The sequence below is a fragment of the Labrus bergylta genome, chromosome 4, assembly GCF_963930695.1.
Source record: "Labrus bergylta chromosome 4, fLabBer1.1, whole genome shotgun sequence".
NCBI classification, from domain to species: domain Eukaryota; kingdom Metazoa; phylum Chordata; class Actinopteri; order Labriformes; family Labridae; genus Labrus; species Labrus bergylta.
Window position 1 is genome coordinate 22,676,901 of NC_089198.1, and position 13,778 is coordinate 22,690,678.

The 13,778-nt window shown below is 39.2% G+C and overlaps 1 protein-coding gene across 2 annotated transcripts in view; it reads left to right on the top strand.

The window, feature by feature from the left end:
• The window catches only part of LOC109985051 (tensin-3), a 34,527-nt gene extending 20,941 nt beyond the window's left edge, over positions 1-13,586 (top strand). For both annotated transcript variants that reach the window (XM_020635282.3, XM_065954096.1), the window contains 14 exons: positions 3,805-3,962; positions 4,057-4,189; positions 4,331-4,414; positions 6,696-6,828; positions 7,421-7,956; positions 8,044-8,130; positions 8,224-8,355; positions 9,745-9,840; positions 10,275-10,352; positions 10,514-10,591; positions 10,823-10,991; positions 11,117-11,185; positions 11,683-11,712; positions 11,838-13,586. In XM_020635282.3, the coding sequence (XP_020490938.2) occupies positions 3,805-3,962; positions 4,057-4,189; positions 4,331-4,414; positions 6,696-6,828; positions 7,421-7,956; positions 8,044-8,130; positions 8,224-8,355; positions 9,745-9,840; positions 10,275-10,352; positions 10,514-10,591; positions 10,823-10,991; positions 11,117-11,185; positions 11,683-11,712; positions 11,838-11,982 (1,928 nt within the window). In that variant the 3' untranslated portion in view covers positions 11,983-13,586. The remainder of the gene's footprint in view (positions 1-3,804; positions 3,963-4,056; positions 4,190-4,330; positions 4,415-6,695; positions 6,829-7,420; positions 7,957-8,043; positions 8,131-8,223; positions 8,356-9,744; positions 9,841-10,274; positions 10,353-10,513; positions 10,592-10,822; positions 10,992-11,116; positions 11,186-11,682; positions 11,713-11,837) is intronic.
• Positions 13,587-13,778: the final 192 nt, after the last annotated feature.

A 13,778-nucleotide genomic window follows, 5' to 3' on the forward strand; every position in this document is an offset into this window, starting at 1 on the left:
GTCACTAAATGAAGACTCTTTGGCTTTTACCATGTTGGCTTAACCCCCCCCCCCCCAAAAAAAGAAAAAAAAGCTAATAGTGATGTTACTTCAGCTTGTTTGAAACTGTGAACCTTTTCTCTTTCATTTTCAAAATGGTAACGTGTACATGCGGTAGATCGTGTAAATAAATCATAATGATTAATTACGCTGATAATTAGAATTGGCAGCTCTGGTTTTACAGCGCAGTCGCTCCCTCTCAAACAGCCTCAGCTCTTCTTCTCTTCCACGACACAGTTAACTTAACAAAGCTCGCCGTCCCTCCCTCTTCCACCTGGCGTGTTTTAGTGGCAGAAATAGCAGGGTTGTTGCCAGCTTTTCAGATGTTTTTGGTATGTTTCGGAGCGAAGAGCGCCGTCGAGACTTGTCTGTCGAGCTATCTGACTCAACGATCAGTACCGTACATGAAGAGAGGGAGAGCAGCTGTCATCGACCTTTCTGAACATGGCCATCTCTCTCTGTTTGATTACAGAGATTGAAATACAGATATGCAGTAAATCAAAGTCCTGGAAGTTGTTGCTTCCCTTATACTGACTGCTCATTGTTAGCCGTTAAAGGAAAATCAGCAGTATTTTTGTATTTGATTTTATTCATCACTAAAAGATTCTCTCCCTTTTGTAATCTCATGTTGATCACAGTTCCATCCATGCGCAGTCTTTCCTTCTCAGCTCTTGTGAATGATACCTTGCTTATTATAATTTCTTCTTTAATTATCTTTTATGCTGTGGATTGACTCATCTCTATGATTTTTGACGAAGTTATTTCCACTTGAGTCGAGGATCATTTCAAATATATTCACAGAATGTGTTTCACTATTTATATGTCTGCTTCTCCATACAAGCTGTAAAAGGATAAAGGAAATGCAAGGTTACAAAACCGCAACATTTAAGCTACTATTTGTAGTTTCTTTTAAGTTGCACTGACCACTTCCTTGCTCCTGAGATTTTAACTTTATAGCTTTATCAGGTTTGGCTTGTCCTTTCAACTTGTCAGTTTTTGCTACTAATGACTCAGGAGTACTTATCAAAGAAGAAATAGCAATCCATTATTCTGTAGCTGACAACCAGTGAGGCAGAGAAAATGCAGAAAGCCGTCTGCTTGTTAGCAGTGCTTGAATCACACGGCATGAACATGTGGTTGTAGAGGGGCACACGACAGGGAGGCCTGAGGAATTTCCAAAAGAGGAACAAGTGAGCCCGCAGGCAACGTTTTTTTTTCTCTCTCCCATTTGATTCTGAAAGCTTACCTGTCTGTGCATATCAACTACAAAGAGGCATCATTCCAAGAAACAAAGGCTACAGGCTATAGAAGATTTGTAATTTGGAAGTACCCTGTAGGAAGTATAAGGGGGTGACTTGCTTTCATGTTTGCATCCAGCAACTAGACCAGTCCCACTTGTTCTTCATGTGCTCAACACGTCATTTGACCAAGCCCCCATGTTGTCATTTTGACTAACTTTAAAGTCTGTTGGCTCAGAAAGTCGATTTTTACAAGTTTTACTTTTATTACTTTTTACAGTAACTGTGCATTGTCTCAAACAACATTAAGGTTAAGTGTGCAATTCATTAGTTAAAGGTAACGGAAATACTTTTAAAAACACATTAAAGAAGTATTTCATTTTTGCCTTACTGTATGGTATGTTATTGTTTGGGTGAGTATTATTAATGAAATACCTGACACACTATAAGGAAATGAATCACAGTGAGCGATAGTCCTTTAAAGACAGTAATACTACCTGAAAACAGTGATCCTTATTGATTTTTAACTGTGTGAAACAACTAGAGATGTTCAAAGATTTGAATTCAAACTTTGAAGAAACCTCTCTATGGCCTCACAACACTGTATTGACCCTCATATTGCCCAGCCCTAGTCTTCGAGGGTTCAAGGTTACAGACATGGCAATGAAAATTACTCATTAAAGACAAGCCTTTTTCTTTTTTTTTTGGCCAAACCATTCAGATCCATTCTCACCTGTCTCCTCACTGTTTCCACACACATTTTAAGAGACGGATGGGATCCCCTACTCTGAGTCAATGGTTCACACTTATATGTCAAATGTTGTAAATTGGTTGGTAGATTGGATATAATGATGAAAGAAGATTAAAAAAAATAAAATAAAAAGTTGTATCACCGTGATGCATGCATGGAGGAACATCTGTCTGTGTCATCCACACTCGCTCGCTGAATAATGATCCAGGGCATTAGCACTTCTTGCACCATTAGCATTCTTCAGAGCTGTGGGGTCAGAGCTCACTGGGAGGGCTCAAATTAACACCCTAGTGCTGAGTGGCAGCACTCATCAGAGTAGTCACAACATTGACCCCCCACACACACACACATATACACACTAACACCCCCCCCCCCCCCCCCCCCCCCCCCAACAAGACCCCTGGCATTCCTCAGCTGTCTTCTCAAAACATGACTGCAGGCAGTGCCACAGGGTTAGCTGTGCAGTGCGTACTCTTTGTGGACTTATACATATTTTTTTTATTCAGTCATCATCCATTACACAATAATGATTAACAATATAAAAAACAAAGTCAACTGTCATGTATTAAGTAATGACTGAACAGGCATAGGCAAAAGCTTCCAGAAGTGCAAATAAAACAACAACAGATACATCATTCACCCTCACAGTATACAGTTTAAAAAAAAAAAAGCTTTACGACCCATTTGTTTTAAAACCAAAAGTCAATTACACGTTTTAAAAATGTATTGAATCATTAAAAATGAATGAAATGTTGGCATCATTCCGTAGTTAAAGCCCAACAGTAGAAACACAATGTCCTTTTAATACCTATGTTAGCTTTTTGTACTAGAAACTTACAAACACAAACTTTTTAATCATATTGGCAGTAACCCTTTTCACAGAATCTGGATGTGACTTTGATTTTGCTTTGAACATCATTTGTTTTATTTTGTAATAAAACAGCTCATTGCATTTCAGGACATGGGAATTTAGAAGAAGTGGATTTGTGTGAGTAGAATAATCAGTCTTATTGATAATACTTTTGGCTCTTTTTTGCAGTCCGACTTTTTAATTTACAGTCGTTCTAACGGTAGAGCTCCTCAATCCCACACAGTTTAGTTTAGTTTATTAGCTTATTGTTGGGTGGACAGTCCCCTTTAATTAACTGTACAGTGAAAGTAGCAGCTTTAGCCTTTGCGGCTAATTTCCATATGTAGTCCCCGGCCAGTTGTCAGTAGGCAACCTCAAATGCATGAGTTAAAAATTAAAATACAATAAATTAAATTACATTTATAATTACATCAGGCCTAAGCAAAAGGAAGAGAGACATACAGCATGTGGCACAGACGGAACAAAGACATCAAAGCAGTTCATGCAATAAAGACAATACAGGAGAGACAAGGGAATAGTCCCAGAGGCCACATTGAACGCACATACAACACATAACATGGAGGCAGGCAGCAGAATTAAACTGAATACTATTGTGATATGTTCTTTTGAGGTTATTTTGTAATGCACATTTTTCCATCCACCAGAAAGACTCAGTAACACAAAACTAACAAACCCTTCTAAATAATTTGATCACTGTTTCAACTGTCTTGCCCATCCCTTATCTATTCACCCTGAATATGAGAGAAAACATCTCAATACTACCTTGACTAGAAGAAGACAGTTATAGTCAAAGATTTTTAATGAATGTTTTTCTAAACGGTATCAAATGTAAAAGAAGTTAACAATCCCTGTAAATCTATGAACATGTAATGATCTACTTGCATATTTCTTTTGTGTGTATCCAGCTGTCCAGTCCAGTGAGGGCCAGGTGGGTGTCACAAGGAGTCTCAGTCGCCAAGGAAGTGATGTCACGGACCATCCAGGCTTCTGTAATTCGGGGTGGGGTGTTACAGAGGAGTACAGAAGCCAGCGGACCTACTCCCCGTGTGTGCCACAGACTCAGGTAAATAAAGCACATATGTGTAGTGTTATGAAGTATATCATGTATACCATTCTATTCTATATGTTTGCTAACATGTATGTGTTGTTTGTTACAGCATCACATGCTGTACAGGAGTGACAGTGCAGACTACAGGGCCCAGGGACCAGACATGGACACTGGGATCGAAGCAGGCAGTGACATGACTCCCCCCACCCCAGCCTTCCCTATCTCTCCTCCAACACCTTATGGTAAGCACTGAATGTTTCCTGTGTCATTGTAAGTAAGATGCTTTTATCGGAGTATTTGATTGTAGATGTGTTCACAATATCTTTTTTTTTTTTTTGTAGTTTGGTTAAATGTCTTCATATTGGTTCCCTTTCTTTTTTCAGTGAAAAATATTTCTGAATTCACCCTGCTCAGGCAAACACCATCACCCAGCATGCAGTCCTACGGAGGATACAGAACAGACCACGGTAGGTTCAAGTGACTGTTCAGTAATCTCCCCATTGTTTTCCCCCTCAACTACATAAAGCTAGTGAGTGACGGTGACATGCAGAGATTTATTGGTGACGCACGAGTTGTCTTTCATGTCTGCTCTGTGACTGACTCTTTGGGAACAATATCTTGGAAGAACAGAGCAGGTCGGCCTGGCTTCAGATAATAATGGAGACAACATTTGTGGAATTTTAGTGGTTTTGAGTCAGAGACGGAAAACAAAGACGTCCCATAAATGCAAAAGCAGAGGGAGATTCCTAACCAGTCTCTGCCCTTCATGTTAGTTTTTTTGGGAGAATGTTTTTGTGGTCATGGCCAGGGGAGAAATCTTTTTTAGACAGAACAGTGTTGTTCTTCAGATTCAAACTAGGCATTTTTTTTCTTTGAAGGGATGTGCTCTTTTTTGAGGTGCTTGAAGGGAAAAACCCCATTTTATATAATTCTCAGAGATGCAAAGGTGATGCATTTATAGCACTTTGTAGCCCAGTATCTGTGGATTGTTGACATTGCATTAAATATCCTTTATGTGTTAATTGTTCGCTACATTTTTAAATCACATAATTATTTAGGCATTTCTCTTCTGATGGAAGCTAATGTTCAAAACTTTTGACTTGACCTGCCAACAAAGCTTGATTTGAACAGATGACTGAGAAGAATGCTTTTTCCAACTTTCGTGATTTAGGATGCTTTAAAATGTAATTATTTTTACATGGATAAATACAACACTGTGCAGTTGTTCATCTAAATGTTCAATTAAACGGGGTATATGAGTAAGATTCATCTGAGTAAAGAAGGAATATCACAAGTCAACGTTAAAATGAGCAGATGCCAGTTCCTGGTTAAGTCTCAAGATCACAATCATTCTGAAAACAAATTGGACATTATGGGAATGTTCTTTGATATTCTTAAAACTTCAAAATAGAAATATAAAGTTACTCCAGGGTTAGAACTTATGGAACTAGATCAGGGAACATTGTATAAGCTGAACATACAATGGGCTGACAATTCACAGTGAAAACCAATTCAGTCTAACCAAGAAGTTAGCTGACGCTGGTCCAAAAAAGTGGGTTTCCATGAAGTTCACAGCCAAATTGAAAGCTGCATTGTTGTGGGTCCACATTGATGAAGGGTTAAGCCCGCCATGACTGGAAAAGTTATTCAAAAATGTTATGTTATATGGGGAAAGAACAGCGTCGTCCACTGCCGTGCAGCATTGTGTGGACACTGACAAAATAGATCTTTAAATTGTTACATATTTATTCTCTTATACTATAAAAGCATCAATGGAAGAGGTGATTCAAACTCATGAACTGCAATGTTTTTTGTGAAGTATTTTAGATGAAGTGAGCCTAGCTTTATTTGTAATGCTGTCATAGACTAACACTGTTGTTAATGCAAGGAACAAAACACCCACACATAGATCGATCATTCTCCGTGAACCTAATACAACCTATACGTTTACTTTCAGTTTACTTTGACTGTTGGTATGTTAAAAGTTGTGAGGCCCGGCAGCAGATTCATTCTCCTGCTGTGCCTTACTACCTCAGACACCCCGGCAAGAATCGGCACATTCAGTCCTGCCACATCTCCATGGTTACTGCGGGTCAGGAGGCAGGACACAAAACAACTTTTCTTCCCCCATGAAAGTTTACACAGAGGGGAAACAGGGAGAGGAATAAACCAGCTACTCTTTCAGCTTCGTACCTTTCATTCATGTGAACCGGAGAAAACCTGACTGTTAGGTTTGACTTTGAACATAACCTTTATATTCATGACAGGGACGTTAGGCTGAAACTGATTAAAATAAAGCTTTTAGATAATTATATCAAAAGACTTTTCATTTGTAGTTGCAGTCTCGACTGATTTGTTGACTTCATGGGCTGTGGCAGGGGGAATTGTTGATTGGTTTCTTATAGATTGATGGTCAAGGTTAAAGCCATGTGGACATATTTCATTTCATTTCAAACCCGGTATTGATTGGGTCTGGAAACCATGAGCCTCAGGGATTTCCCCCACTCCAATCATACAATCCAGCTAGAATACTTCTGCTTATTTGACCTTTGTCAGTTTGTTTTATACACATTATCTTACCTTTATTCATATATGAACCTTTACGTCAACATTTGAATCAAGCAATATCGGTTAAACATACCAGCAATTCACAGCTTAAACCTTTTGGAGCAAAAATAGCATCTTTCTATGAATGTGCTAAATGCATGTGCAATAATTCCGATTTCTTGTTTTCCTGCTCTTAAACAGAACCCAGGGGATATCCAGAGATGGTCAGTCATGTTGGTGTTGAGGCTTTACCAGACTCCTCCATCAATTGTCACAGGATGCTCAGTACTACACACTCTGCTTCTATTGTTGGGACCCTTCAGCAGACAGACAGGTACAGATCTGTCCTATCCAGAACCATTTCTTCCTGTTAGAGAGCGTGATAACAAAAAAACAACAACGTAGAACTGGGGGTTTGATTTTCAGTGCGATTGTAAGTAAGTTTATTGATAAAGGATTTGTCGGTCTACAGTTTCAAAGATAGCACTAGTGTTATAAATAAGGCATCCACATTTTATTGTCTCATTAAATGAAATGAGACCAGAGTGAAATGAAGAATGAGACCAATTAAAACCAGAGCAGCGGGAGTGTCATTAATTCCTAAAAATAAGTTAAAGTACACTACACAATCCATTTATCTGTGTTGAAGATGTTGGTGCATTAATCAAAATTAAAGCTGCCCTGTACAAATTGCAATGTAAACAGACTTTGCAGCTAATTTTAAGAAGTATATAAGAGATGTAATTTTAAGTTCACAAGTAAATGAGGAGACAGAAATGGTGGCAAACAAAAACGACAAATCTACCTGGGATGAACAGGACATTGTAGATGTCCTTAATTCATGAGACAAACAAGAATGCAATATTTGCAAGATACAAAAAATAATGTTCTAAATCTGTTTTTTTCTTTTTTCGTCTTGACTTCAGTTCAACAGTGAATCCATCTTGGCCGGAGCATCCTCTCCTTAGTCGCCACTCATCTCTTAGCAGCTACTCCTCTGCCAGACAGCAAATGCAGCACTCCATGTCACTGGACTATGGCCACCACTCTCCTACCCTGTCCCACCCCCACATCCACCCTGCCCCTAACGCCCACAGCTCTCCCCGAAGCAGCCAGAGAAGCTGTATGGGTCGCTACGCCCTCAGCCGCAGTCCTGCTCAAAGCTTTGACGAGCAGGATGACTCAGGGCTCGGCTATGGCACGGACTGTCCAAACTCCACCTCCACTCTGCTGGGAAATGGAGGCATGGACAGGGAACCTCTGCCTCAGCTGCCTCAAATGCTGCCACCACTTCTGCCGGAGAAGAAGAGGGCGTCAGATGGAGAGCATTCGCTGGGAACAGCATCTCCATCCCTCAGTGGATTCTCGAGTCCCCACAGTGGAAGCTCCCTCAGCATTCCTTTCCCCAATGTGTTGCCTGACCTCTCGGCTCAGATACCGGGCACAGCCTCACCTCTGCCAGGTAAAAAAAAAAAGAGTTACCTAATTTAAGCTAACATCATGAAATTAAATCACTACTGTATTGAACTGATATGTGTTTGTGTTCCAGATGTGCTGGCTGTCAAGCAGGTTACTGTAAAGTTTGTACAGGACACATCTAAATTCTGGTACAAGCCAGACATCTCAAGGGACCAAGGTATTCCTTCAGTCTCCACTGATTTGATAAAAGTTAATGAATTTCCCCATATAACCCTAGAGCCATCGCCTGATTATGTTTCTTTTGACTCAGCCATTTCAGTCTTAAAGGACAAGGAGCCTGGCTGCTTCATCGTGCGGGACAGTCATTCCTTCAGAGGGGCCTATGGACTGGCAATGAAGGTGGCTACTCCTCCACCCTCAGTTTTCCAGCAGACCAAGAAAGGTAAAAAAATAGATTTCGAAGGCATAGGGTTGCTGGCTGTTTACAGCTCAAGACTTTTCCTTTGAAAAAAAAAACGTATTTCTTACAAAGAACCTTACATGTAGTTTTAGCCATTTCAGTGGCGCTAGGCTGTCTTCCCTTCGATGCTTGTTCTTTCCCAAGCTAGGCAAAGATCCTGCAGAATGTAACTCCTAAATGAACATGCATGCACATATGGGAAAAGTATCCACCTGCTCATCTTAGTACAGAAAAGAAAGAAAATAAGTGTATTTTGATATCAGTGATTGGTGCAGTGGAAAGACACTCATACATCACATAATCACACACAAAGCCATCTACAGTTACAGCCCACTGTACTCACCTTCATGCTGGAACCTGAGAGTCTCTCCCTCTGTTTGTGTGTGAGAGCTCCTCACTCTGTGTTTCTCTCCTGGGCATCACCACGATGAAGCCAAACAGACCCCCTTTTTTGCCTCGTAGTCTTAGATGTACAGCTAATGTTTCACTCGCAAACAAAGGATGTGCCGGTTTGATAAGCCTACTGTGATCCGGGGGCCTTTTCATGGGAAGCTCTCTGCCCGACATAACACTGCCTGATATGGATGTATTACCCAGGGAGCAGGGTCAAAACAGGCTGCCCGGTGAAGTAATTCCCAGTGTTTTTGTTTTGTTTTGTTTTGTTTTGTTTGGGAAGAATGGGTTGGGGAAGATGCTAGATAAATTTGGCCAAACATTCTCTGGCCATGTTTCAGTATGAAAACAAAGGCTGATTGAGTGATTATAGAGATTCACAAATACATTTTTTCTTATTCAACAATACATGGACATACAATCCTACACAATAACTATCAGAAACAAATTGTGTGTATTTTCTGTCAACACACGAGGGCAAAACGGATGCCCCTCTGCCCTTCCTGCAGAAACCCACACCAGCACTCATCCCTTTTTATTTCATCTCCCACTCACACCTGTCCTTTTGTATGCCTTCACCCATTCCCAGTCCAACGGCACCTGCAGTGACATCATGACACTGTCCTTCCCCACACTTTCAGCTTAGGGCTTTGTGGCTTCTTATATGTGTGAAACCAAACCCACTTTAAGGAGCGGGCCTTTCTCCAAGCCTTTGTGTCAGGACATTCCACACATGGAACCCTCCTGCCCCTTCAGAGGCCCTTCTGTTGAATCATAATCACATTAATCTTAGGACATGTTGAAGTGGAGTGTGGAGATGAATATGTTTTATGTAACTCCTCAAGGCTGGGAAATGGCATGTTGTTGAGGTAATTGCTAAGAGTTGTGATTTAGGTGAGATGGTTTATCTACAACAGACTGCAGACTCACTGGGTTTTTTTTCACTGTCTGGATGTAATTTGGTCCATTTTCTAACAGGAGGCGATCTATCTAATGAATTGGTTCGCCACTTCCTGATTGAGTGTACACAGAAAGGAGTGCGCTTGAAGGGTTGCCCCAATGAACCCTATTTTGGTGAGTACACACTCTATTAATGCTTCTCACTTCAAAGCTGCTGGCTGTTTGTTTATAGTGCGCCAGAATAACAGACGTCATGCACCATACTGCCCTCTTCTGGTCAGTTGCTCATTGCACCATTTGCTTTTGTTGGAAAATATGCCGTCTGTGTCATGTTGTATATTTTTACCTGACATTTTCTGCTTAAATCATGTTTTTTTTTTGTCATATAATTAACGGCCATATGCTTGAATGCGTGATTAATCAACGGTCGTTTCATTGATCATTATTTTATTTTGTTTTTTTTCTACTTTTGTAAAGATATATAAAGTATGATGATTCACGTTTAAGTTGCAGAATATACATTTAAAAGAAAAACAAGAAATTGATGTGGCTGTGAAGCATCGAAAGCATTTACTGTAATACTGATTTGATTTTGTATTGTTTTGTAGGAAGCTTAACGGCGCTGGTCTGCCAACATTCAATTACTCCCTTGGCCCTGCCCTGCAAACTTATCATACCTGACAGAGGTAAACATTGGACACACAGTCACAGAGCTAATTTTATGTGGAAGCTTGTGGTCATACCCACATCTGCCTGTCTGGCCATTTGGTCATTTCATTTGTTGATGTAACTGTTGTGGTTTTCTACTGAATAATATAACTGACTTTTCTGCTTTTCTTGTCCAAAGATCCTCTTGAAGATGTTGTGGAGACTACCTCACAATCAGTCACCAACTCTGCTGCTGAGCTGTTAAAACAGGGTGCAGGTAATCATCCAGGATCACCTTCTTTAAATAGCAGTATTACAAAGAAATGATGCCACTCTACATAAACACTTACATAATCTTTATGTGCAATTCTGTAACACTTTTGTTACTGGGTGCAGCCACACGTATCCCCATATTTAGCCCTGTTATTATGGACTGAGTCACTAAATACACTTGCTCTATTTGCACAGTTGTGATCATAGTATAATTTGACTGTGTGTGCTCCTGCAGCCTGCAACGTGTGGTATCTGTGCTCGGTGGAGATGGAGTCACTAACAGGCGTCCAGGCCGTGCAGAAAGCAACCAGCATGACTCTGAACGCCAATCCCTCACCAACCTCCACTGTAGTCCACTTCAAGGTGTCGTCCCAGGGAATCACCCTCACAGACAACCAGAGGAAGTGAGTTTCACACAGGCTTTTCATATTATTCATACTGGTACCTAAATACAATGACAATAAAACGCCTATCTGCATGAAATGAAAAAAACTTTTTGTTACAATAACTACCCCTTGTCTCATTTAAGGCTCTTCTTCAGGAGGCATTACAATGTCAGCACAGTCATATTTTGTGCATTGGACCCTCAGGAGAGAAAGTGAGTATTGTTGCTTAAAGTTGAAACACTTGTCCTTAAAATGTTTACAGAATGCTGCCAATGGCTGTGGTTGGCTAAACCTGATATGTCGGGCAATGTTGGAATGTATCTTGGAATATCATAATTAGTTTCTGAAAAGGACAGCTTAATATGTTAAAATAAATGCACATTTTCACAGATAATTTTAAACGTCAGGAGCCGTGTTTATTACCAGGTAGAGTTACATATACAAGGAATTTGTCTTTGTGGATTTGGTTCACAACAGTTAATATTAAATAAAAAATAGAAAACAAGTCAACCGCAATACTCCTACTGTTGAGAAAAAGGAGTATGAATAAAAAACACAATTAAATATTATACAATTGTACATGTAACATCTTAATTTAGTGTATGGCGGTTGAAAAGGGCTTAATGCTGTAGGTGGAAATAGTTAATTGTATGTATGAGGAAATTCTATTAAGCCAACAACACCAAAATGCTATTTTCTCTGCTCACAGGTGGAAAAAAGATGGTTACCCTTCAGCTAAGTAAGTAAATCTTTTTTTTTTTTTTACATTAAAATAACAAGAACAGCATTAAAGCAGTTCTATTCAAAGTCACATTAGAGTCCAATTACCTGGCCACTATTAACTACTTTGCTCCATCTCTGCAGGATCTTTGGCTTTGTGGCGAGGAAAACTGGTACTTCCATGGACAACGTATGTCACCTGTTTGCAGAGCATGACCCTGAACAGCCGGCGAGTGCCATTGTCAACTTTGTTTCCAAGGTGATGATTGGCTCGCAGAAGAGTAAGTAGGGCTGCCTTCTACTGGGCTGATCATCTGAAAGAACTTTCACTGAGGGAAGAAACAGCAAAAAAGGACTTAAAGGCCAAAGGACAAAATGTTAAGGACTGAAGATGGGGATGACCTGGACATTAACCCTGGATGTTTCTGGACATTAAATGCATAATGATTAATTACCAGCAGCAGGAAGAAGGATATCTAATGACATCTTACAATAGAAACAATAAAAAATATAAAAATATAAAGCCCTACTACTCAGTTACTATTCTTTTCTGTAAAATTAGCTGTAAAGTAGTCAGTAAATTAAAAAATATGAAATGTGTTGTCCTATTTTACTGGTTTACAGCTGTAAAGTCTGTCACAGATATATTCTTTCAATGTATTTTAAGAACAAAGTACAAAACACAAAGGCTGCTTTTCTCATACAGGCATATTTAAGTACCATTTAATAAGAACCTATCTATTTCCATGTGATGATTTTTTTCTTATATTTAACCAAAACAGTTTGTTCAAGCTATATATAGTCTCTATATTGAAGCTGATGTAGAAGCATCTCTGTGCCCTATAATCAAGCATGCTGTCTTGTTTTGGAGTAAAAACTGTGAGAAATCAGTGCTGCAGACATGTTTTTTGACTTCAGGGTAGGCCTCATCGCTAACAGGATTTTATCTATTTTATCTATGCAATGTAAAAAAACAACCTTTTTACTTAAACCAACGCCTTCTGTATATGTGCAGCATGTATGTATCCTTTCTGGAACTGTTAAATAACTTTCTTTATAAGATGTATTTGATTATTACCACTTTGAAAGCTGTAAGCAACATTGAAATGAAAGTGTGCTTGTATGGTTGTGTGTGTGCTAAAATGAGAGGAACCATAGAACAATATTTTAATTATTCCCATATATATATATATATATATATATAGAGTTAAAAACACTTCATTACTTTTTGTTGAAGTGGGTACAAATTGATTTTACAAACAGCTGCCAATGTTTTACTAAAGTGCCCTATGTTTGAAATGGTTCATTGCCCAAAACAACAGAGCAGGTTTCAGTAGGCCTACCAAATAGCTTATCAATCAATTTTTGTTGTATTTTTTTTTGTTTTTACTTAAAAGGAACAGGCTGCTAAAGCAGAAGAGCAAACATTGTAATCATATTTGGTTTTATTTTTAAAAGTTGTTTGAAGAAACAAAGGGGCCATTTGTCAGTGATATTGGACTTATTGCACTGGAGCAAAAATATAGCTATTTTGACCCCAGTTGTTTGCTTGTCAGAAATGTGTGTGAGAAAATGACCATAAAACTTGATTCCTTTCAACTCTTGGTTAAGCATCCTTTTTATCTAGTGAGGGGCCTACCTCCAAATGCAGTCCTGTTAGGGGTGTAATTATTACATCAATGTAGGTCTACACAATCGTAGGCCTACACAATTGTTATCTTTAAAAGAAAAGCATTTTCATAACCTATATTCTGTACCTCATATGTATCTCACAATACTTTGCCTCTGTTTATAACATGCTAACTGTTACAAGTGGACAGTTTATTTGTGTATTGACATGACATTGTGTGATGCGTTCTGTAAATAAACAAAGTGAAACATTTATTTAATCTCCTTGAGCTGTCAAATCTGAAATTTATTTACTTGGCCATTTGTTTCTTATGTCACGCTCGCTCGGAGTGTAAAGCTCCCAGTTTGTGATTGTGTCAAACTAGCTAAACATAGCTAATGGGTTATTATAACATATTGGCTAATTATAAGACTTACGTCTTTGTTATCCCCATGAGGAAATTCCTTTTAACAGAA